The sequence below is a fragment of the Peromyscus maniculatus genome, chromosome 20 (assembly GCF_049852395.1).
Source record: "Peromyscus maniculatus bairdii isolate BWxNUB_F1_BW_parent chromosome 20, HU_Pman_BW_mat_3.1, whole genome shotgun sequence".
In the NCBI taxonomy this organism is placed as follows: Eukaryota; Metazoa; Chordata; class Mammalia; order Rodentia; family Cricetidae; genus Peromyscus; species Peromyscus maniculatus.
Genome location: NC_134871.1, coordinates 53363342 through 53384829, shown reverse-complemented (window position 1 = coordinate 53384829; position 21488 = coordinate 53363342). Strand labels below are relative to the sequence as shown.

Sequence of the window (21488 nt, the reverse complement as noted above, 5' to 3'; positions counted from 1 at the left end):
ATTTATTTAATCCAGGAGAGTGAGGCCTTTAGTTCTCCTGGGAAGACATCTTTTCTCACCTTTAGATGGGAGGGAGAGTTCTCCTGGGTTTCATCAGGCAAGGCGGAGAAAGGCTTCTAGATAAACACTAAATGACCAGCACGGAGGCTCGGCACCCTCACTTTTGGGAGAGAAGGTGCTGCGGTTTGACCCGAGTATTTGGAATTAGAGAACCCTGAGTCGTAACAGTCTGCAGTAACACGTACTGAAAATGTCCCCCCTGGGACTTCGTGAGTGGGATTATCCTGTCCCCTGGGTTGACTCCAGCCATCTGTGTGCTCATTTACTCAGCAGTGGTTTAGTAAGCACCTGCCCAGTGCTCACCCTTGTCTGGGCTTTGAAGATAGGACAGTGATGGTCCTCTGGGCTTCATATTCCTCCAGCTCCCACGCTGCAGCCGTTTCTGCAGTGGTCTTTCTCGAGTTAGGTTTGATTGCTTGATTATCCTTTAATGCCACGAGATGCTGCTGTTGACCTGTGTTCTTCTTATTGAGTGGTGACTATTCACACAGATGAATCTCTCTCTAGGTATGAGAGCAATGGCCTTAGCCATTTTTCTTTTTAGAGTTCTACTTTTTTTGGAGGGCATGGGTGATATGGCATGCACGTGGGGGTCAGAGGACAACCAGTGGGAGATGGTTCTCTCTTTTTACCCTGTGGGTTGTGGGGACTGAACTCAGATCATCGGGCTTTGCAGCAGGCACCTCTACCCACTGAGCCACCTCGCGGGCTCCTTTCCCATGCTCCGTTACTTGCTCCAGGAGGAGCTTTAGAGTCAGTTCATCCCCCCCCCCACCTTTGCGTTGGGTTAAGAGTCTGCAGAGCTTGCAAGAGATCTCACGTGGTCCTCGTCCTTAGGATCCAGGTTGAGAGCACACTTGAAAGAGGGCAGCTATTTCCAATTTCCAACCGAGGCGACTGGGACGGGAGAAGAATCACCTCGCAAGCTTGCCCAGTAGATAGCATCGGCAGCCAGACCCACACCCTTTGTTTTCCCCACTGGTCAAAAGTGAAGATTCGTGGTGGCTGAGGTGTGTGTGGAAGCATGTGGAAGGTCATGGGGTGGTGGCGGTGGCGGTGGTGGTGGTGGCGTTTTAATGCATGTGTCCCTAGGAAGAACAGAGCCTCCACTTGTGACGGTCCAATAGACGGCATTCTCTCAAGTGTGTGGCTGTAGCTGCCCACATCTTTTGTGTGGCTCATGGTCCTTTTCCAGTTTAGTCAAGCGCTCTCTCCCTACCCTGGGTGATGCCAGCGCCAACAGTTTGCTCTTTATGCCGTTGCTGCTGGCTGTGTGCAGTTTCCACTCTTGTGTTGAGTTATGTGTTCTCTGGGTGCCAAGGCAGATGGATGGTACTTTTGTTAGGATTCTGTTATAAATAGCATCTGCTGAAAGCTGGACATCAGTCCTCCTCTGGCAAATGAACAAATGGATCTGGGAACTAGCTGCCACATGGGGGTTTTGCCTGTGGGCAAGAAGCATGGCTGGAGCCGGGTGTGGTGACTCACTGCTGTGATCCAGCAGGCAGGCAGGGAGGTAGAGGCAGGGGGCTTAGGAATTCAAGGCCGTCCTCTGGTGCATAGTGAGTTCTAGGCTAGCCTGGGCTACATGAGACCCTATCTCAAACAAAACAAAACACCAAGGCCATAAAAAAGGAATATCTGAAAGTCTGCAAGCTTGTTTTTTTTTTTTTACAGGATACTGGCTTTCCAGGCATTGTTAATTTCTACCATCAAGTTCTGAATAGTTCCATTTGTTAACGTCTCAGGATGGTCTTTTCTTGGAAAAACCTGAGGATGATATAGTTAGGAATAAGCTGTGTAGAACCTGTTGTAGTGTCTTGTCCTGCGCAGCACACTGTTAGCTTTCAAGAGCAGGGTAACATTAGCCCAGGCTTCTCCCTCACAGTGATAGGTGTTCATTGCAGCCTGTCAAGAACAGAGGCTAATGATGTCGGGTTCATCCTGTGCCAGGCCTCAAAGCCGGTGGGGTCTCTTCAGCGGGAGGGGCTTGCTGACTATCAAGTTCCATTGGATCCCCAGAAAGGTCTAAAAGCAGAGACTCGGTGAACGTTGAGATGGGGGCTAGAGGAACAGGCAGGGAAGTATTACATCCATGCCTCCCCCGTCTGTGGCCCTGACACAAGGATGGAACTGCAAGCAACTCTGGGCCTTGTATCTTTTTCTTTATCAAGCAAAGTGGTCAGAAGATAAACTCAGAGGCCTACGCTCTCTGTAGACATGACTGAAACAGCATCCTTGTGAAGGAAGCACTGGATTTTTAATCTTTTAAAAAATATTTATTTTCTCTATATGAATGTTTAGCCTGCATGTATGCATGTGTACTGTGTATGTGCAATGCCTACAGAGGCCAGTTGAAGGTGCTAGACCCCATGGAATTGAAGTTAAGGACAGTTGTAAGCCACCGTGTGGATGCTTGGAACTGAACCCAGGTCCTCTGCTACAAGGGCCAGTGCTATTAACTACTGAGCCATCTCTCCAGCTCCCCCACCTTTTTTTTTTTTTTTTTTTTTTTTTTTTTAAGTCAGGGACTTACTATATAGCTTCAGTTTGCCTGGGACTTGCTATGTACACCACACTGGCCCAAAAATCGCAGACATCTACCAGCGTCTGCCTCCCAAGTGCTGAGATTAAAGGTGTGTCCCGCCAGGCCTGGCTCTATAGCTTCTATCTTGAAAGATGAAATGTGCCAGGTGGCCAAGGAGTGCAATGGCTGTTCTTGGTTGTCAATTTGGCACATCTGGGAAGAAGAAGCTTCAATGAAAGAATTGCCTCCATCACTTTGGCCCGTGGGAACGTCTGTGAGGCATTTTCTGGGTTGCTAATTGATGGCGAGGGCCTCGACCACTGTGGGCAGCGCCCTCCCTTGGGCAGGTGGGCCTGGGATGTAGAAGAAAGGTAGCTCAGCTAGGCTGGAGGAAGCAAGCCAGTAGGTAGCTCTCCTCCATGGTCCCCTCCAAGTGATTAGAAAGAAGGTAGAGAGAAGTCATAGCAGGCCTTTCTTCGTGGAGTCCTCAAGCTTCAGAAGTAGCGGTCCTTTCCTTGTCCTGTGTTTTGAACTCTGCCCTGAACATGGCTGTAATATAATAATAATAATAATAATAATAATAATAATAATAATAATAATATTCATACAATATATTTTGATCATATTTTCCCTCCCAGAACTCCCCCACTCCCTTCTCTCTTTCTCTTGCTCTCTCTCTCAAAAAATAATAAAAAAACAAAAACCAAAAGTTGAGTGGGATAGCACACACCTTTAATACCAGCATCCAGGGAGGCAGAGGCAAGTGAATCTCAGAGGCCAGCTTCATCTACAGAATGAGTTCAAGGACAGCCAGGGATACACAGAGAAACTCTGTCTTGACTCTTCCCAAAACCCCCCAAAAGCACAAAAATGAAAATCACAATTAACAAACAAAAGACTAGTAAGACAAAAAAAAAAAGCCAAAACAAAACAAAATGAAACAAAAAGTCCGCCCTACCCCCAAACAAAACAAAACAAAAACAAAAACATGGAGTCTGTTTTGTTGGTCAACTACTCCTGGGCATGGGACCTGCCCTGGAGTGTGATTGATAAACCCAGCGTCACTTCACTACAGAAAACCAGTTTCCCCTTTCCCAGCAGGTATCGGTTGCAGATAGCTTTATGGTTAGAGGCTGGACCCCGTGTCCACTTCCTTCTCTCAGTGCTGGGACTCGGTCTAGCTGGAACCGTCATTGGTCCTGTGTTGCTAAAGTCTCTGAGTTCATATGTGCATCGGTCCTGCTGTGTCTGGAGTTATCCATCACCTCTGGTACACATAATCTTCCCACCTTCTCTTCCACAAAGATTCCCGAGCCTTGAGGGGAGGGGTTTGCTGAAGACATCCCATTTAGGACTGAGTGCTCCAAAGTCTGTCACTCTCTGCACATTGTCTGCATTAATTACTGTCAACCACAAGAAGCTTCCCCGAGGAGGGCTGACCACAGGGGGTCCCATAGAACCCTCCAAACACCACACAGGCTACTGCCAAGGCTACTAGCTGCTTTTCACAACCTGATGGTAGGGCCCCGTTGCTGAAGACCACATTTCTTATGTCTTCAGACATGGAGAAGTTGATCTAGTGCCGAGTTAGAAGTTTCACCCCCTACTGACTAGCATTCATGATGCCAGAAGGTTTTTGCATGCTACTGGAAGAGAAAGGTGACCATCAACATCACCCAGCTACAAACCCTGCAATCTGCGACGTTGACCAACATGCAAGATCTACTGGGGCAGGAGTGGCACAAATGTTACGGGAGTCACCAACCACTTTTTGATTGGATTTAAGACCCACCCCATGAGATGGAACCCATACCTGACACTGCTAAAGTGGCCAAGAACTTAAGACTAGACAGGTCATGGGCCTAGGGGAAAACAATACTTTCATTCTGCTAAAGGAACATAGCGATAAAATGATTCCTAATGATGATACCGCTATACTCGTAGATCAGTGCCATTTTATTTTTTAAAGATTTATCATTTATTTACACACGTGTGTGTGTGTGTGTGTGTGTGTGTGTGTGTGTGTGTGTGTGTACAGAAGAAGGCATCGGATCCCCTAGAGCTGGAGTTCCAGGCTATTGTCAGCCGCCTGATGTGTGTGCTGGGACCCAAACTCAGGTCCTCTGCAAGAGGAGTAAGTGCTGTTAGTCACTGGACCTTCTCTCCAGCTCCTTGGCTGCAGTCTTCAGAGCCGCCAAGACTCTCACCAATAGACACATCATTGCAAAATGGATAAAGAGTTATGAGGGATAACTGAGGTCAACATCACTGTGTGAGGGAGGCTGGCCTGTGTGGAGGAATCCACCAGGGCTTCCCAGGGAAGTGACGTTAGTTTTGAGGCACAGGGCATCCGCTCCCAGAGTGATGTTTGGGGGGCCATGGAGGTGGTAAGAGCCCCTCGGAACTTGGACATTCCCACATTCTTAGTTCCCCACTGCTCTTCATGGCAATCGGAATCTAGAACTGGGTGCAGCCATCTGTTTCTAAGAAGGATTCCAGGGGACACAGGCTTGAGAAGCAGTGAGCTCCAGGACAAGGAGAGTTCAGTGGACAGAGAGGGAGAAGTGCGGGTGGATAGGCAGAGGTGACAGCATGTGAGGACAAAGGCGCCATCGTGGAAAGGACCTTGTGTGTCCCGGGGACTACCAGAGGCTGGTGGGGTACAGGTGTGGGAACAGGAGTGAGAGGCAGCTGCAGGAAGACACAGGCTGATATCCAGACCCGAGGAGGCTGATTGTAAGAGTGACGGTGATTGGAAGGAACAGGACACCGCAGGGCTTCCAAGTTACTGTTTCAGGTGCTGTGTGGAAGATAGAAAGGAGAATGGGGAGAGGCTGGGACCTGGGAGGGTGAGGAGTGTGCCTACGGTACTCACCGGCAGTAACTTTACTTGGGGCTCAGAGAGCCAAGGAAACTGGCCAGCCCGTGGGCACTAACCCAGCGGCTCTCTTCTTTCTCAGGATTCTCAAATTCACAAGTATTTGATCTAGGAGACAATGAAGCGCAACAACGTCAAACTAAACGTGGCCAAAGTCAACAGCACTAGGTCAAGCAGCACCAAGGCCAGGTAAGCCACTGCTGTGTCCAGCGTCACGCTGCCTGTGCCACCTCCCTCGGGTTTGTGTCAGCCATTCGTCTGGCGCGGAGGGACATTCCTGTTTGCTCAGAAAGCCCTGGCTTGTGCGTTCTGACTTGGAGTGCCCTGGCACTGGTGTCAACCCAACAGCCATTATTAGATACCCACCGTGACCTGGGCTGCCGCCCAACCCAGGCACCTGTGGGGACAGTTGGACCTCTCAGGATTCCTGCCGCAATTCCCTCTTTCTGCCGTAGGTGGCAGCAGCAGCAAACGTTTGGTTGCTCTAACCGAAGCAGGGACGCTCTGGGAACTTTGCCTGCTCCCTCTGAGGGCTTGGGGGACTTGGCTGGACTATAAATAGCACATGCCAAATACACCTTGTCTGCTGGTAAGGCAGGAGAGGGGTGTAATTGTTTCCAGTTCTTACACTTTGGAAATGCTGAGAGCAGGACAGCTCTGTGGCAGCAAACCGCGGCTCTGCTTCTTCCCCTTGTCCTGACTCTGTCTGGCAGCGGGGTAGGGGTGGCCATTGAGAAATCCACTGGGCGGAGCAGTATGACCATGATGGAGAAGGCATAACAGACAGAGATCCTCCCGAGTGCTGAGATTAAAGGCGTGTGCCACCATGCCTGGTTCATGTATCACTCTTTTGAGGATTGTCATGGTCCCCCATCTCATGGCCTCCTAGGGAAGACACATGGAAATTCATGAGACTTGTGGTACTATGAAATTTGATTTACTAATCACTTTCTCCTTTTCAGTAGATGGGAGAAGAGTGAGGAGTTATGGGTGGTGATAAAGGGCGGAGTGATCTTCAGGCATGGAAGGACGGACAGATGGTGTGTGTTGCATGCATTTCATGTGTGTGTCTATGTGTGGCATTGAGTGTGTGTCTGTAGTGTGTATGTGCATGTGTGGTATGTGTATAGTAGAGGTACATAGTATGGTAAGTGTGAAGGGTGAGTGTAGCATGTGGTGTGTATAAGTGCACTGCGTGTATATGATGCATGTCAGGTGTGTGTATGGTGAGCATGTGGTATGTGTGGTGAGAGTGTGGTGTATGTGTGGTGACTATATTGTAAGTATGTGTGGTATGTTTGTGATGGGTACATATGGTACATGTGTATGGTGAGCATGTGTGTATGGTCGGGGGGGTGACTATGTGGAATGTGTGGTAAATATGTGTGATGAGTATGCGTTATGTGTGGAGTGTGTGTGGAATGTGTGTGGTGAGAGTATATGGTATGTATGGTGTGTGTAGTGTTATAGTGTGTAGTGTATATGTGGTAAGTGAATGGTGAGTACGTAGTGTATATGGTGAGTGTGTGATACATGTACAATTGTGTGGTGAGCGTGTAGTGTATATGGTGAGTGTGTGATATATATACAAATGTGTGGTGAGTGTGTGGTATAAGTGTGGTGTGTGTGGTGAGTGTGTGTGTGGTAAGTGTGTGATGAGAATATATGGTGTATATTGTGTATGTAGTGTATATGTCGTGTAGAGTGTGTATGGTATATGTGTGGTGAATGTGTGTATAGTGAATGTGTGGTATGTGTGGTAAATGCCTGTATGGTGAGTGTGTGGTGTATGTGTGGTAAGTGCCTATGTGGTGAGTGTGTGTGTGTAGTGAGTATATATATGGTATGTATGGTGAATGTATGTGTAGTTAGTGTGTAGTATTTGTGTGATGTGTGTGGTAAGTGTGTGGTGAGAGTATATGATGTATATTGTATGTGTAGTGTGTGTGTGGTATATGGTGCATATAGTATATGTATAATGAGTACCTGTGTGGTGAGTGTGTGGTGAGTGTGTGGTAGATGTGTGGCAAGTGTGTATAAATGGTGTGTGTGTGTGTGTCTGTGTGTCTGTGTGTGTGTGTTATGTGTGGCGAGTACCTAGGCGGTGAGTGTGTGGTATGTGTGTGGTGAGTGAGTACCTGTGTGGTGAGTGTGTGGTAGATGTGTGGCAAGTGTGTATAAATGGTGTGTGTGTGTGTGTCTGTGTGTCTGTGTGTGTGTGTTATGTGTGGCGAGTACCTAGGCGGTGAGTGTGTGGTATGTGTGTGGAGAGTATGTGTGTGGTGAGTGTGTACCTGTGTGGTGTTTGTGGGGTGAGAGGCTGCTTTGTGTCACGAAGCTTGTAAGTCTAATTTACGATTTCCCACATCCAAGTACAGTGGGCAAATCACGGTGGGTGCAGTGCCTGCCGAGGCAGTCCTGGTGCCCGGGGGACTCGGGGTGGCGGGGAGGCTTTAGTGGGGGTGATAGGGCACAGCTGGTGACAGCTGGTGGTGGGCACTGCAAGGCGGGCAGGAGCCAGCTCACATGCCCCGTGTGTGAGAGAACAGTGGGGACGAAAGGACGCAGTCTCCACCGTCCCAGTTCAGCCCCTGGCACCTGCTCTGCCTGCTGTCCACGTGAGGAGCAGGTATTTAGGGTGTCTGGACTCAGACTCACTGCGCCCTCTCTTTACCTTGTTCTAAATGCATTGTTACTATATATTCTTGTAATCACCATTTCCAGCTCATTAAAACACATTATCTCGAGGAGTGGTGCTTATTTGGCTTTTGGGTTGATGAGGTCTGTCTTGTGCTGTGACGGGGTAGGTTGGAAAGCCCAGCAGCATTCCTTAGGCAGGGTTCAGGATGAAGGAGGGGTCCCTGCAGGGATGAGGGTGGCCCCAGTGAAGGAAGGCTGGGACTCACACCAGAGGCTGCCGTCATGGAGACTGGACAGTGTATAAGCACGGTTGTTTCTGCTAAATTGAATTCAGATGGCTGGCTAAATTGTTTTTTTAAGATACCCTATCATTTGGAAGCAGCTTGCAGATCAGCTCGCATCCTTCTAATTCCTACGTTGAGAACTGTAGACCGGGGCTTGCTGCCTCCGTGAAGTCTTAAGATGGAGGCAGTGTGAGACACCAGGCTGGGCTGCTCATGTCTGTGCCAGGGCCCTGGGTTCCTCAAGAGTGCTAGTGCCTGCATGTACATATTGAGCATGCATCTGTGTGTGAGCATGTGGAAGCCAGAGGTTGAGGTTGGGTGTCCTCCTCTGTCGTTCTCCACCTTGCTTATGAGGCAGGGTCTCCTCTCACTGTCTTGTGAATTACTGGCTTGCTGTTATGGCTATCCAGTGATTCCGAAGGGTCTGCATGCCTCAGCCTACCAGCACGGAGTTTACAGGCACAGATGCCATGTCCAGCTTTCCACTTGGTGTGCTGGGGATGTGAACTCAGGTCCTCATGCTGCAGCATGCACCGGGCCCTTTACTCACTAAGCCATTTCCTCCCAGGCCTCCTTTCCAGGAGCTGCAGTCATAGACTGCAAACCTGGGGTGTTCTTGTGGGTTGATCGTGAAGGTTCTTTATTCCCCCATCCAACCTGTGCAAGCCCCATTGTCCACACAAATCCCTCACACATGCACACATAAACACACAACTGCACACTGGTGCAAGTGTGTAAGAGGATGAGGAATAAGTTTAGTTTGGGTCTCAGCCTTAGTGGACCCAGTAAATTTGGCCCCCTTTTCCCCCTCTAGTGTTTAATTTCCCCTTCTTGAAAGATACAAGTAGCAGTATCTAATCCAGGAGATGGTTACAGTGTTGATGACTAGACACTCAGCAGCAGAGAAATAGGCACTAGGTCCTGTGTTTGAAGCTGGTAGACTCATGCCATAGAAGATTTGCTAGCTTTTTGCATTGTTTTGACTTAAAGCATGTGTATATGGAGGCTTTGTGGGGGAGCTTTGAAAAAGCCCCATGGCCTATGTTTATCAGTCCACTTCAGGGGTTTCTGAAGTAGCCGGCAAACTTGTTCAGCCCAGCTCCCCAGCTCGATGTCACCTGAGAATACATTGCCAAGAGGAGACATGCGAAGCTGAGTTAATGGTTCAGGGACACCACACCCTTCGGCGCTGGGATAATATACACATTTGGCTTTTGTTGGTTGGTTTTAAACTTCATTTTTATGTGTATGGGTATTTTGCCTATATGTCTGTGTGCCACCACACATGTGCCTGATGCTGGCAGAGGATCACCTGGAACTGGAGTTACAGATGATTGTCAGCCACCGTGTGGGTGCTGGGAATCGAACTTGGATCCTCTGGGAAAAAATAGCCAGTGCTCTTAACCTCTGAGCCTTCTCTCCAGCCTATGTCTTTTTTTTTTTTTTGAAAAAGCATGGCTTCTAAGGATCAAACTCAGATCCTTACATTTGCAAGGGAGTAATTTACAATTGACCCATCTCTCTAGCACGGAATTGTTTCTGTACATATTTGGTTTTTTAAATTCCTATTGTGTATAAACATTTTGCCTGCATGTAGGTATATACACCATGTGTGTGCAGTGCCCATGGAGGCCAGAAGAGGGTGATGGATTTTCTGAAACTGGAGCTACAGATGGTTGTGAGCCACCATGTGTGTGCTGGGAACCGAACCCAAGTCCTGTGGAAGAGCAGTCAGTGCTCTTAACCAACGAGTCATTGCTCTAGCCTCCATGATGTGTCTGTTTTATTCTTAATACATAGAGTAATTTGTATCAGTTTATAGAATATTGTTTGACCTCTTTTATTTTTTGGTGGTGCTGGGGATTGACTCTGAGCTTTAGATATACTAAGCAAGCGGTGTACCATTGAGCTATGGCCTCAGCCTCAGTATATCGTCTGAATACTTGGATTCTGGGTGTAAGGACCAGATCAGGGTAACTGGTATGCTCATCACTTCTAACACGCTTCGTTTCCTGTTGCCTGGAACGCCCAGCCTCTCCGGGAGCTCCACTGTCTTCTATTTGTTCAACTTGGTTTCCACGCAACACTGAGTCCCTACATTCTACACTGGTATTCTAAAAGAGGGAGGGGCCCCTTGTTCCTGAACGTGTGTGTGTGTGTGTGTGTGTGTGTGTGTGTGTGTGTGTGTGTGTATGTGTGTGTGTGTGTGTGTGTGTGTATGGGTCCATGTGTATGAGCACATATGTAGAGGCCAAAGACAGTCTCTTGCCACCTTATTTTTTTTTGAGACAGGGTCCCTTCCTGAGCCTGGAGCTTACCAAATCTGTAAGGTTGGTTGGCCAGAGAGTCCCAGGGAAGCCCCCATCTCAGCCTTTCCTGCATTGGGATAGCTAACCACCTGCCACTGTGGCCAGCTTATTCACGTGGGTTGGGGGGGGGGGCTCCCTCATGCTTGCATAGCAACTCCCTCACTGACCGTGCTCCCCCTCCCACCCCCACCCCCGGCCTTGTTTCTGTCTTATCATATTATCGTGTTCTTCTGCCCGCTGACTGAGATGGAAAGACATGGGAAGGCGAGAGGCTTGTGTTTGCTCATGTCTCAAGCCCCCAGGTGTGGCTGGCCTGTAGCTTTGGCTGAGTGGACACTTGTTCGGCACATGTTTACATCATGAGGGTTTATGGTGACTGTCCAATAGGGTCTGTTTCCGGGACCATTCCAGTCAGCCCTTTGGAGCTTCTGTGTGGTAAGGTATCAAATCACCCCGTGTCCGTGGGAAGGAGAGTTGGAAGCGCCTGAACAGATCATCCAGCCATTCACTCTCCTGAGGAAAGGGGGTGATTCCCTGCCGGGCTCGCAGCGGCTTCGGGGGGAATTACTTTTCATAGGATGGTGGTTTTTCTTTTTCTTTTTCTTTTTTTCCCTTTTCCCATGTTGTCTTCGGCTAAGTGTTTCCCGGATTGAACGGCTTTGTATTGAAGTAATAAAGCACACCTCAGGCAGTGGTTTTGGGTTGATTATCTCGCTCCTCAGGTGGCACAGTAAGGCATGGGGCCAAAGCCTGGGCAAGCTGCGTTGTTATTAAGAAGGGGATTTATGGGGAAAATAAAAACCGCAGGCCTGAGCGGCAGCGTGGGCTGCCAGGGCTGTGCTTCTGCGGATGTGCGTGCCTGAGGAGAGATCCCGTGCTACCAGCCTCTCCACCCCTCAGGCTTCCAGGAACTTCCTCATCCTGCCAAGTCACAGGACAGCTTGGGTCATCAACTAACATGCAGACTTGTATAGCTAAGGATGACCTTGAACCTCTTAGCCACTTGCCGCCGCCCCTCCCCCCCCGCCCCCTCCCCCCACTGATGGGACTGGAGGTGTGCACCACGGTCATAGTTACCTTTTGACAACTTGACATAAACCCAGACATGGTTAGGAGGAGGGAATCTCAACTGAGAAACTGCGTCCATCAGATTGGCCCATGGCATGTGTGTGTGTGGGGGGGGGCAGACTGCTAATTGGTGCAGGAGGACCCAGTCCACTGTGGGCAGTGCCACTCAAGGGCAGGCAGTCTAGTGGTATAAGAAAGCAGGCTGAGCAAGCCAGTGAGCAGCTCTCCTCCGTGGCTTCTGCTGCAGTTCCTGCCTCTGGTTTCCTGGCTTGGCTTTTCTGGCTGATGGACTACACGTTGTAAGGTCAAATAAACCCTGTTCTCCCCAAGTTGCTTTTGGTCAGTGCTGTATGGCAGCCACTGAGAGAAAACCAGGACAGCCCCACAACTGGTTTTATATGGTGCTGGGGATTGAACACAGGGCTTGCTTGGTGCATTCTAGGCAAGTGCTCTGCCAATCAACACCCCCCACCCCCCCACTCCCCCCCTACCCCCGCCGAGCCTTGCCGTCTCTACTGTCTGTCCCTCTTCATGGCGACAGTGTTAGGACCGAGAGGCCCAGGATTCTACCTGTTCTGTTCGTGGATCCCCAGCCATGTTAGAAGGGTACTTAATAACTGTGTGTTGACCCTATGAACCCACAGCCACATGCTTCAGAACCTGTAGGATTTTGGAAGCTGATCTGTGGTACGGTAACCCCCTGCTTTCAGTGCGGTTCTGGAAGACGAGCTCTGCTGGGGCGCTAAGGTTCTGGTGGGATAAGCCACATGCTGTGGTTTGATGCAGATGGACTATAAAGATCACGTGTAGAAACTTGGTCCTAACTGTGCTGGCCTCACAGGTGATGGGACCCTTAAGAGTAGGGGTTGAGAGCCGGGCCGGGCAGCCGTGGCTCCTTTAATCCCAGCATCTGAGAGGCAGAGGCAGGTGGATCTCTGTGCCTTCGAGGCCAGCCTGGTCTCAGAGTGAGTTCCAGGACAGCCAGGGCTACACAGAGAAACCCTGTCTCAAAAAACAAAAACAAAACAAAAGAATAGGGGTTGAATTCTGAGTGATTATGTAGTAGGGGCTCTGCCTTTGGGAGGGATCAATAGGTGTGTGTGTGTGTGTGTGTGTGTGTGTGTGTGTGTGTGTGTGTTTGTGTATGTGTGTGTTTGTGTACAGACACCTGCACAGATTAGAAGAGGGTGCCAGATCCCTTGGACTTCCATTCCAGCCTATGAGAACCAAACTAAAGGAGAAACCAGTGTTCTTGACCACTGAGCCATCCTTTTAGTCCAATGGCCATTTGCTTTTTAATTTTAATTTAATTTCAAGCACTTTGGCCAGATCAGGACTCTCTGAAAATTATGGTGCAAATCTGGACTCAGCCTCAAAACAAAACAAAACCCCTCAAAAACAGAGTTGCCAACCAAGCAGGTTCATTTCCAGGCACGCACACAAGTGAACCAAAGTGCACACCCACACAGAAGTGTGTGCATGTGACTATCACAGCAACGCTAGTATCGGTTCCCAAGAAGGGAGAGTGCTGCGCCTCTGAGCGAGCCCCAGCCTAGGTTAGCCTTTGTCTGTCAGCCGCCTTTACTTCCCAGGATGCCTCCCATCGGGCTGTGCTGTTGTTTTAAGCAAGTTGCTAGGTTTGGTTAGTTGGTGTTCCTGTGCCACCTAGAGCACTGGTCTCTGGCTGTGATTTCTGGTGCCGTGGTCTGGTTTCTGTCAGGCCAGCACTGGCTTTATAGATGTGCGGACAGGCGCTGTCCTCTTGTGCGGCCCCGCCCCCCCCCGCCCCCCCCCCCCCCCCCCCCCCCCCCCCGTCACTCAGGGCAAACACTTGATCACCGATTGTGGTAGACCGCCTTTTAATTATTCCTTGGGCATCTGGTAAAAAGCACTAGTTAGTCATGTGACAGTGGACTTTCTGGGGCATCATGCTTCTTGGATTTCCTGCTTCTTCCTTAGTTCTAATCCCCCATCTTCCTCAGAATGCTTCCGTTTTCTCTTGGTTACCCAATTCTACTGATTTTCTTTAGGATCCTTATTTCTGGAAGGAGGGCAGTAAGTAATGCTTCTCCTATTTCTAATTTTAAAGGGTGTTATTTATTTTTTCCTTCATCCCCCTAGTATTATCAACTTTGCTAATATTTCCAAATAGTGACGTTTCTGCGCTGTGGCTTTTCTCTGCTGTTTTGGGCCCCAGACTTCAAATTTCTTTCCATCTGGTCACTTTGGTTTTCTTTCTCTTTCTTAAGGAAGAAGCTTAGTTTATTCATTTGCAATTAGAACAAAAAATACAGATAACTGGGGCCAGCAAGCTGGCTCGCTGGTAAGGGCGCTTGCTGCCGAGCCTGACGACCTGAACCTGGGCTCCAGGATCCACATGGTGGAAGGAGAGACATGACCCCTGTAAATTGTCCTCTGACCTCTGACCTCCACATGTGCACTGTGGCATGCACACACACACTGAATAAGTAAATGGTATAAAATAATTAAATCTAAGTACCTGTCTCACAATGTCTAAGTGTTGCTTTATAATCCCTCCTGTGTGCTTCCTGTCCCACCCAGTGATGCGGGCGCTCTCCTGGGCGCTTTCCTTCGACCGTCTGGCTATTGAGGAGCACGTTAATTCATGCACAGTTGTGGATGATCTGGGTGTTTCCTGTTACTGACTTATAATGTCACTTCCTGCGTGGTTTAAGAGCATATTTTGAAGATTTCAGTCATTTCAAGTTTACTGAGGCAAGTTTCTTCTGATATCATCTATTGGGACTAATTTATTGAGGCAATATCTTCTGATGTAGTCTATCAGGAGAACGCTGCCCTTTGTATTTGAGAAGAATTTGTATCCTGGTGAGTAGGTGTTCCGTAGGTATCTGTCAGTTTGTTGGGGCTTTAGTGACTCTCGAGTCCCAGCCTTTCTTTTTTAAGGTTTTGTTTATTTTATGTGTAGGAGTGTTTGCCTGCATGCCTGTCTGTTCACCGTCTACGTGCAGTGCTTATGGAGCCAGAAGAGGGCCTTGAATCCCATGGAACTGGAGTAACAGAGGGTTGTGAGCCTCACGTGTGTGCTAAGAAGTGAACCCAGGTCCCCTGGAAGAGCAGACAGTGCTCTTAACTGCCGAGCCATCTCTCCAGCCCTTGATTATCTTCTAAGTAGTTCTGCCATTGTTAATGGTGGGTATGGAAGACTCCAGCCATGGGTGTTGAAATGTCTGTTTCCCCGTCTGCCTGTCCAGTGATGTCAGGGGCCTCAGTGTGTCCGGCTCTGCTCCAGGTGCACATGGCTTCTCTTACACTTGCATCTCCTGTCTGACGCACTCTGGCTTTACTGGTGTGATTTCTGACCGGTGTAACTTTCTTTGTTTCTGAAAATGTTCTTTGAGAGCTTTTGCAAGAAGGTCTGCTAGTGATGAATTACCTGACTTATCTTGGGACCAAGGAAACCTTCATTTCTCCCTTACTTTCATGATGAATATAGGATTTAGCTTGTTTTTTTTCTTTCAATTTTTCAATTGAAAAAAATTTTCATATAGTATGTTTTCATAGAACTCTTCTTGATTGCCTTGTTTCTGAAGGCAAGTATGTGTGGTCCATCCTTTCATTTAAAGTTTTTTTTTTTTTTTTTTTTTTTTGGTTTTTCGAGACAGGGTTTCTCTGTGTAGCTTTGTGCCTTTCCTGGAACTCACTTGGTAGCCCAGGCTGGCCTCGAACTCACAGAGATCCGCCTGGCTCTGCCTCCCGAGTGCTGGGATTAAAGGCGTGTGCCACCACCGCCCGGCTAAAGTTTGTTTTTTAAAGATTTACTTTATTTTAAAGCATGTGTTAGTCTGTGTGTGGTATGTGCACATCATGAATACAGGTACCCATGGAGGCCAGAAGAGGGCGTCAGATCCCTTGGAACTGGCATTACAGGAGGTTGTGATCTATCTGCTGTGGGCACTTGGAACGAAACTCTAGTCTTCCTTACGTGTTCTCAACAGTTGAACCATCTCTCTCCCCAGCCCTGGACCATACTAAAACTTTTGTTGAAAACTTGGCATTTGAAGTAATTCATGGATGGGATCACGGCAGTCATGTTCCCATCCCTTCCTGTGTTCTGTTATTGTTTGTGGTTTGGTAAGCTTTATTTATTTATTCCCTATCTTTTATGGTTTGGCGAATTTTCTAAACTCGCTTTGTAAGGTTGAACCTCTCCTCTGCACAGCCCCCAAGTGGCTGGTGGATTAACTTTGTAGTCAGCTGATGATGGGACGTTTTCTAAGTGCTTGGGAACAGCAAGTCTTCCAAGTGTCCTGGGTGGGGCATGTGCTGGGACAGTCATTCCTCCTCTCCCAGGCAGGGATGTGTAGCTCGGCCTGGCCTTCTCCCCCTGGTTGTGCAGACCCTCAAGGGCAGCCTGAAGAGAGAGTTTGAGGCCTTCCCAAGAATGCACCTGGCTCTCGATGTGCCCACAGCCCTGTGAAGTTGGGGGGCCTGCTAGATTTCCAGGAAAATGGGGAAACTTTCCAGAGCCTCAGCTTTCTCTTTAAGGTTTGGCTAGCAATTTTTTGCCCCATTGACTACCCATTCAGGAAGCTGTGATGTTTAATTCTTTTAAATTACATTTATTTGTATGTGTGTATGTGTGGGCGTAGGGCGTATGCCATGGTATACATGTGAATGTCAGAGGACAACTTACAGGAGTGTGTGTGTGTGTGTGTGTATGTGTGTGTGTGTGTGTGTGTATGTGTGTGTGTGTACACAGAATGCAAGTGCATGTGTAAAGGTCAGAAGACAAATTTATTGAAATTTCAATAAATTTTTCAGTTTTCTCCTTCTACCACATGGAGCCTGGGGATCGAACTCAGGGTTCACGCTTGGCAGCAAGTGCCTTCACCCTCTGAGCCCTCTTGCCAGCCCTGACATCTGGCCCTTTTCACGAATAAATGCTACCCGACTGCTGTGAGGTTCACTTCCACAACGCCAGCAGTCTTGGGAGGCTCTCGTGGGTGCCGTTTGGAGATGTTCAGGGTCCTCGTGCCTGTTTTTGCTGCTGTCTTTGTTAACAGTGCTGCTCTGCTTGAGCACCCAGAGACGCTGAACAGTCTCTTGGTTTTGTTTTCTGAGACAAGCTCACCTTCTGCTGCCTGCCTCCCCGTCCCAGTGGCGGGGTCACAGGTATGCACTACCACATCCAACAAGAGTCAGAACTCTTCACCTCTTACTCCTTGGCCCAGAAATCAGTCAGCAGCGCTAATGCCTCCCTAATTTAAAGAATTATTCTTGGAGAATTTTATATGTGTATGCAATGTATTTGGATCATGTTCACCCCTCCAGCCCTTCCCAATCCCCTCACTTCTCTTCACTTTCTTCTTCTTCTTCTTCTTCTTCTTCTTCTTCTTCTTCTTCTTCTTCTTCTTCTTCTTCTTCTTCTTCTTCTTCTTCTTCTTCTTCTTCTTCTTCTTTTTCTTCTTCTTCTTCTTCTTCTCCTCCTCCTCCTCCCCCTCCCCCTGCCCCTCCCCCTCCCCCTTCCTCTTCCTCCTCTTCCCCTTCCTCCTCCTCCTCCTCCTCCTCCTTCTACCAACTGAGTCCAGTTAGTACTTCCAGTATATGTGCGTAGGTATAGGGCCATCTATAGGAACATGGGCAACCCCACCAGCACACTCCTGAAGACACTGACTCTCCCTCCCTCAGCAGCAGCCACCAGTGGTTCCTTTGCTAGGGGTGGGACCTCTTGAGTCCCTCCCCCATCTGTGCTGGATGCTGACTGGCTTGGACTGATGGCCACTGGAAATATATACTGAAATATGTACATGTACTGAAAGTCCACAGATGCCAAGCCAGACTCCTATACCCAGAAGAACTGTCTGTCATAGTTGAAGGAGAAGGAAAAGCTTTTCCTGATGAGAGCAGGTTGAAGGAATGGTACTGGGAAGAGAATACTTCAGACTTGAGGAGGAGAGGTATCGCTAGAGGCAACAGGAAGAAACAAGGTTAGCCCCGTGATTAAGCAGAGGAGGACCAAGGAAACAACACTTAAATAACCATTATCTCTGCCTTTCTGAAGTTCTTTAGATCTGCTGAAAACACTCTAAACAGGACTTGGTGTTCCCCTCAAGGATGGTCAGAAAGGAGCGTCTAGGAAGTCGGCCGTGCTGACACAATGAAGGTGCTATAATCTGCTCTGCTTCCTCTCACCAGGGATTTATTGCACAAAATGTCGATCTTACCAGACTGGCATACTCTGTACCCCAGCACCCAGAAGATGACATACTCCCGCCCCCACTCCTCACCCTGCAGAACGCATTCAAGGACTGCCTTCCAAGATGTGTGCAGACCCTCTTCGTCAGGTGAGTCTTCACAAGGCATCATAGCACCGTCCACAGGTACCACTTACTGTTTGGCATGGGCTCCGTGAAAGGCGCACCATGAGTCATGTCCCAATACCCTCCCTATATCCTCTATGGGGAAATGCAGACATGGGTCCATCAAGGCCACTTTCATCACAGATATGTATAGTTTTAGAGTGAATTGCCAGGATCTGAACCCAGGCTGTGTGATCCTGGACCCTGTCAGCTTAATGGTTGTTACTCAGTAAATGACAGTTGTACAGATTTGAGCTTGTCCCCCAGTAGTCTTAGGTTTGCAGAGGAATTGATCAGAAGGTACCAAGTGTGCCCATGTAACTCCTCCCCCAGCCATCTTGGTTGTCCATCACACAACCTTCTAACTGCATAGTTTGGAGATTTACATCTAGATCAAGTTCGTGTTTATATGAAGGGTTTAAGGTCTACATCTAAATTTTTCTCCCCATCCTCTTCCTCCTCCAACTTTTTGGAGACAGGGTGTCATATAGCCTGGGCTAGCCCCCAACTTCCTGTATAGTCAAGGATGACCTTGAACTTATGATTCTCCTGACACCACTTCCCAAGCTCTAGGATCATAGGCTTATGCTACCATGCCCAGTTTATGTAGTACTGGGGATGGACCCCAGGGCCTCATGCATGTTAGGTAAGCTCTCCATCCATCATGCCACATCTCTAGCCCTGCACTCACCGTTTACACTGGCTCTCCATTTGCTAAGACCATCCTTTCCTCGCTGCATTTTGCTTGTTGAGTAGCCGGCCACCCGGCAGTCCATCATACGCCTTGCAGTAGTTTGTTACCCCTCCCCCATTCTGGTTGCTTCTGCATTTGGAATTATGAGAAAGCAGCTACAAATATATATATGCAGAGTGGATTTTTTTGTGAGAATAAGAATTGTTAAGCCATTTGGATTCTTCTTTCGGTTTAAAGACTACAGAATTTGACTTAATATTTCCCCAAATTATATATCTTTAGATCTTCACTCATTTCCTCCTTAATGCATTTGTTTCTTACACACATTTTTTGAGCTTTGGTTCAGGATGAGCACTGTTGATAGGTGTTGAGAATGGAGTTGGGTCTGATGAAGGCAGGCCCCACAGGGATGTAGTAGCCAGAGAGAAGGAAGTGAGGAAACTGAATGCTGAGTCTGAAGCGTGCATGCAAGCAAGGACCAAGCAGGAAATCTAAAGGATGCAGGACAGAGTCGGGGAGGGAAGTGGGAAGGACCAATGGGTGCGCCTGTAAGCCTTACAGGTGGGAATCTCACTGGACACATGCTTGCTGGTAGTTGGGGAGACTTTACTCCAGCGGCCCTGTGTATCACTAGTGAGCCGGGGGATACAGGCTTGATATCTGACGGCCACCTGTCTATCCTAACTCGGCTCTGTTGTTAAGGTGGTTTCTGATGAAAACATGACAGAGTAAAATGTAGAGCCGTTCCAGCGCACAGCTTCTCGTCTACACAACAATGCAGGGGGGTGGTCTTAGTATACTTGACAATCCCGATAAAGTGTGAAGGGGGCTACTGAGTCCAGGCATCCATCTCCCAGAGTTCTTTTTTTTGGGGGGGAGGGTTTCGAGAAAGGGTTTTTTTGTATAGCTTTGGAGCCTGTCCTGGAACTTGCTCTGTAGCCCAGGCTGGCCTCGAACTCACAGAGATCTGCCTGCCTCTGCCTCTCGAGTGCTGGACTAAAGTGACTAAAGGCATGCGCCGCCGCTACCACCACCAGACTACTCCCAGAGTTCTATCTATCTATCTATCTATCTATCTATCTATCTATCTATCTATCTATCTATCTATCTATCATCTATCTATCTATCTATTTATCTATCTATCTATCATCTATACAGTGTTCTGTCTGCATGTATCCCTGCAGGCCAGCAGAGGGCACCAGATCTCATTATAGATGGCTATGAGCCACCATGTGGTTGCTGGGAATTGAACTCAGGACCTCTGGAAGAGCAGTCAGTGCTCTTAACTCTGAGCCATCTCTCCAGTTCTACCAGAGTTCTTAAACACTACTGAAAGACCCCCCCAGAAGCTGGTACAAGTATACTTCCCCCAAAGAATATCACAACAGAATAGTATCTTGTAAGATCTTGTGCATTAGCAGAAGTTATTACATTTTTTTGTCTTTGTTTTTTTAAGATGGGGTTTCTCTGTGTAGCCTTGGCTGTTCTGGAGAACTTGCTCTGTAGACCAGGCTGGCCTTGAAGTCACAGAGATCCACCTGCCTCTGCCTCCCAAGGGCTGAGATTAAAGTTGTGTGCCATCCCTGCCCAGCTTACATTTATGTTTTAATTACATTTCTTTTTTTTAAAGTGTCAATGTGTGTATGCTCACACATGCAAATGCCTGTGCACACACATGTGTATACCACAACATGTGGGTGTGACAACTTTGCATGTTAGTCCTTGCCTTCCCCCTTATTTGAGGCAGGGTCGCTTCTTCTTCACCGCTGCATAGGCCAGGCTAGCTGGGCTGCAAGCGTCTGGGAATTGAGTCTCCCAGGCATGCAGGGGTTAAAGAAATCTGTCCCGCCTTCAGTGTTACATGGGCTTTTGGAGCCAAACTCTGGTTACCATGTTTGCATGTTAAGCTTTCTCCACTGAGCTGTCTTCTAAGCCCCTAATGACACTTGTCCATCGGTGATTTAAATCCCCCTCCTCAGGTTTAGCTGGGGTGCCTTTTTGCTCCATGAGTTGCTGGTTCTGTCGGTTGCCCGTGTCTACACAGCAGATTGATCTTTATTACTGGCGGGCCTAAGTTCTCTTCGGATGGAGCTGTGCGGCTCGATCCGCCTCTGCCTCGAGTGTGTTTCTTCTCTGTCGTTTCCTTTGCACGTTGGCCGGCCACGTGAAAAAAAAAAAATCCACCCAAGTGTTTTGTCTTGTTAGAAGTAGTTTCTGGGGCCGGAGAGATGGATCGACTGTTAAGAGCTCTGGTTGTTCTTGCTGAGCACCTGGCTTAGGTTCCCAGCCCCCGCATGGCAGCTCACAACCATGAGAACTACAGGGGACCCGCTGCCTTCTTCTGACCTCCACAAACACCAGGCAGCCAAGTGGTGCACAGATGCACAGGCAGAGTGCTCACACGCATAAAATCAAATCAATACACCCAAATTCTTTCTATAACTACGTCTGTAGGATGGGGAAACTGATCAGCCGGTAAAGCTCCTTCTGAGAAAGCGTGAGGGCCAGGAGTTTGATCCCCAGAGCCTAGCGGAAAAAGCCAGGCACAGTGGGGTTTGCCTACAATCCCAGCGCGAGGGAGGCAGAAACAGGCAGATCCCTGGAGATCAATGACCAGCCAGCCAGCCTTGTTCAGTTGGTGAGCTCCAGGCCATGTGTGAGACGCTGTTCAAAAAAATTGTGTGGAA

The 21488-nt window shown here is 48.5% G+C and overlaps 1 protein-coding gene across 3 annotated transcripts in view; it reads left to right on the top strand.

The window, feature by feature from the left end:
• The window catches only part of Efcab6 (EF-hand calcium binding domain 6), a 203392-nt gene that overhangs the window by 3474 nt on the left and 178430 nt on the right, over positions 1-21488 (top strand). Inside the window, exons 1-3 of one of the 3 annotated variants that reach the window (XM_042264722.2) lie at positions 950-1070; positions 5548-5654; positions 17944-18092. In XM_042264722.2, the coding sequence (XP_042120656.1) occupies positions 5584-5654; positions 17944-18092 (220 nt within the window). In that variant the 5' untranslated portion in view covers positions 950-1070; positions 5548-5583. Of the gene's footprint in view, positions 1-949; positions 1071-5052; positions 5385-5547; positions 5655-17943; positions 18093-21488 lie in introns of those variants that run through there. The other 2 variants (XM_042264720.2, XM_042264721.2) reach the window with 2 other exon arrangements.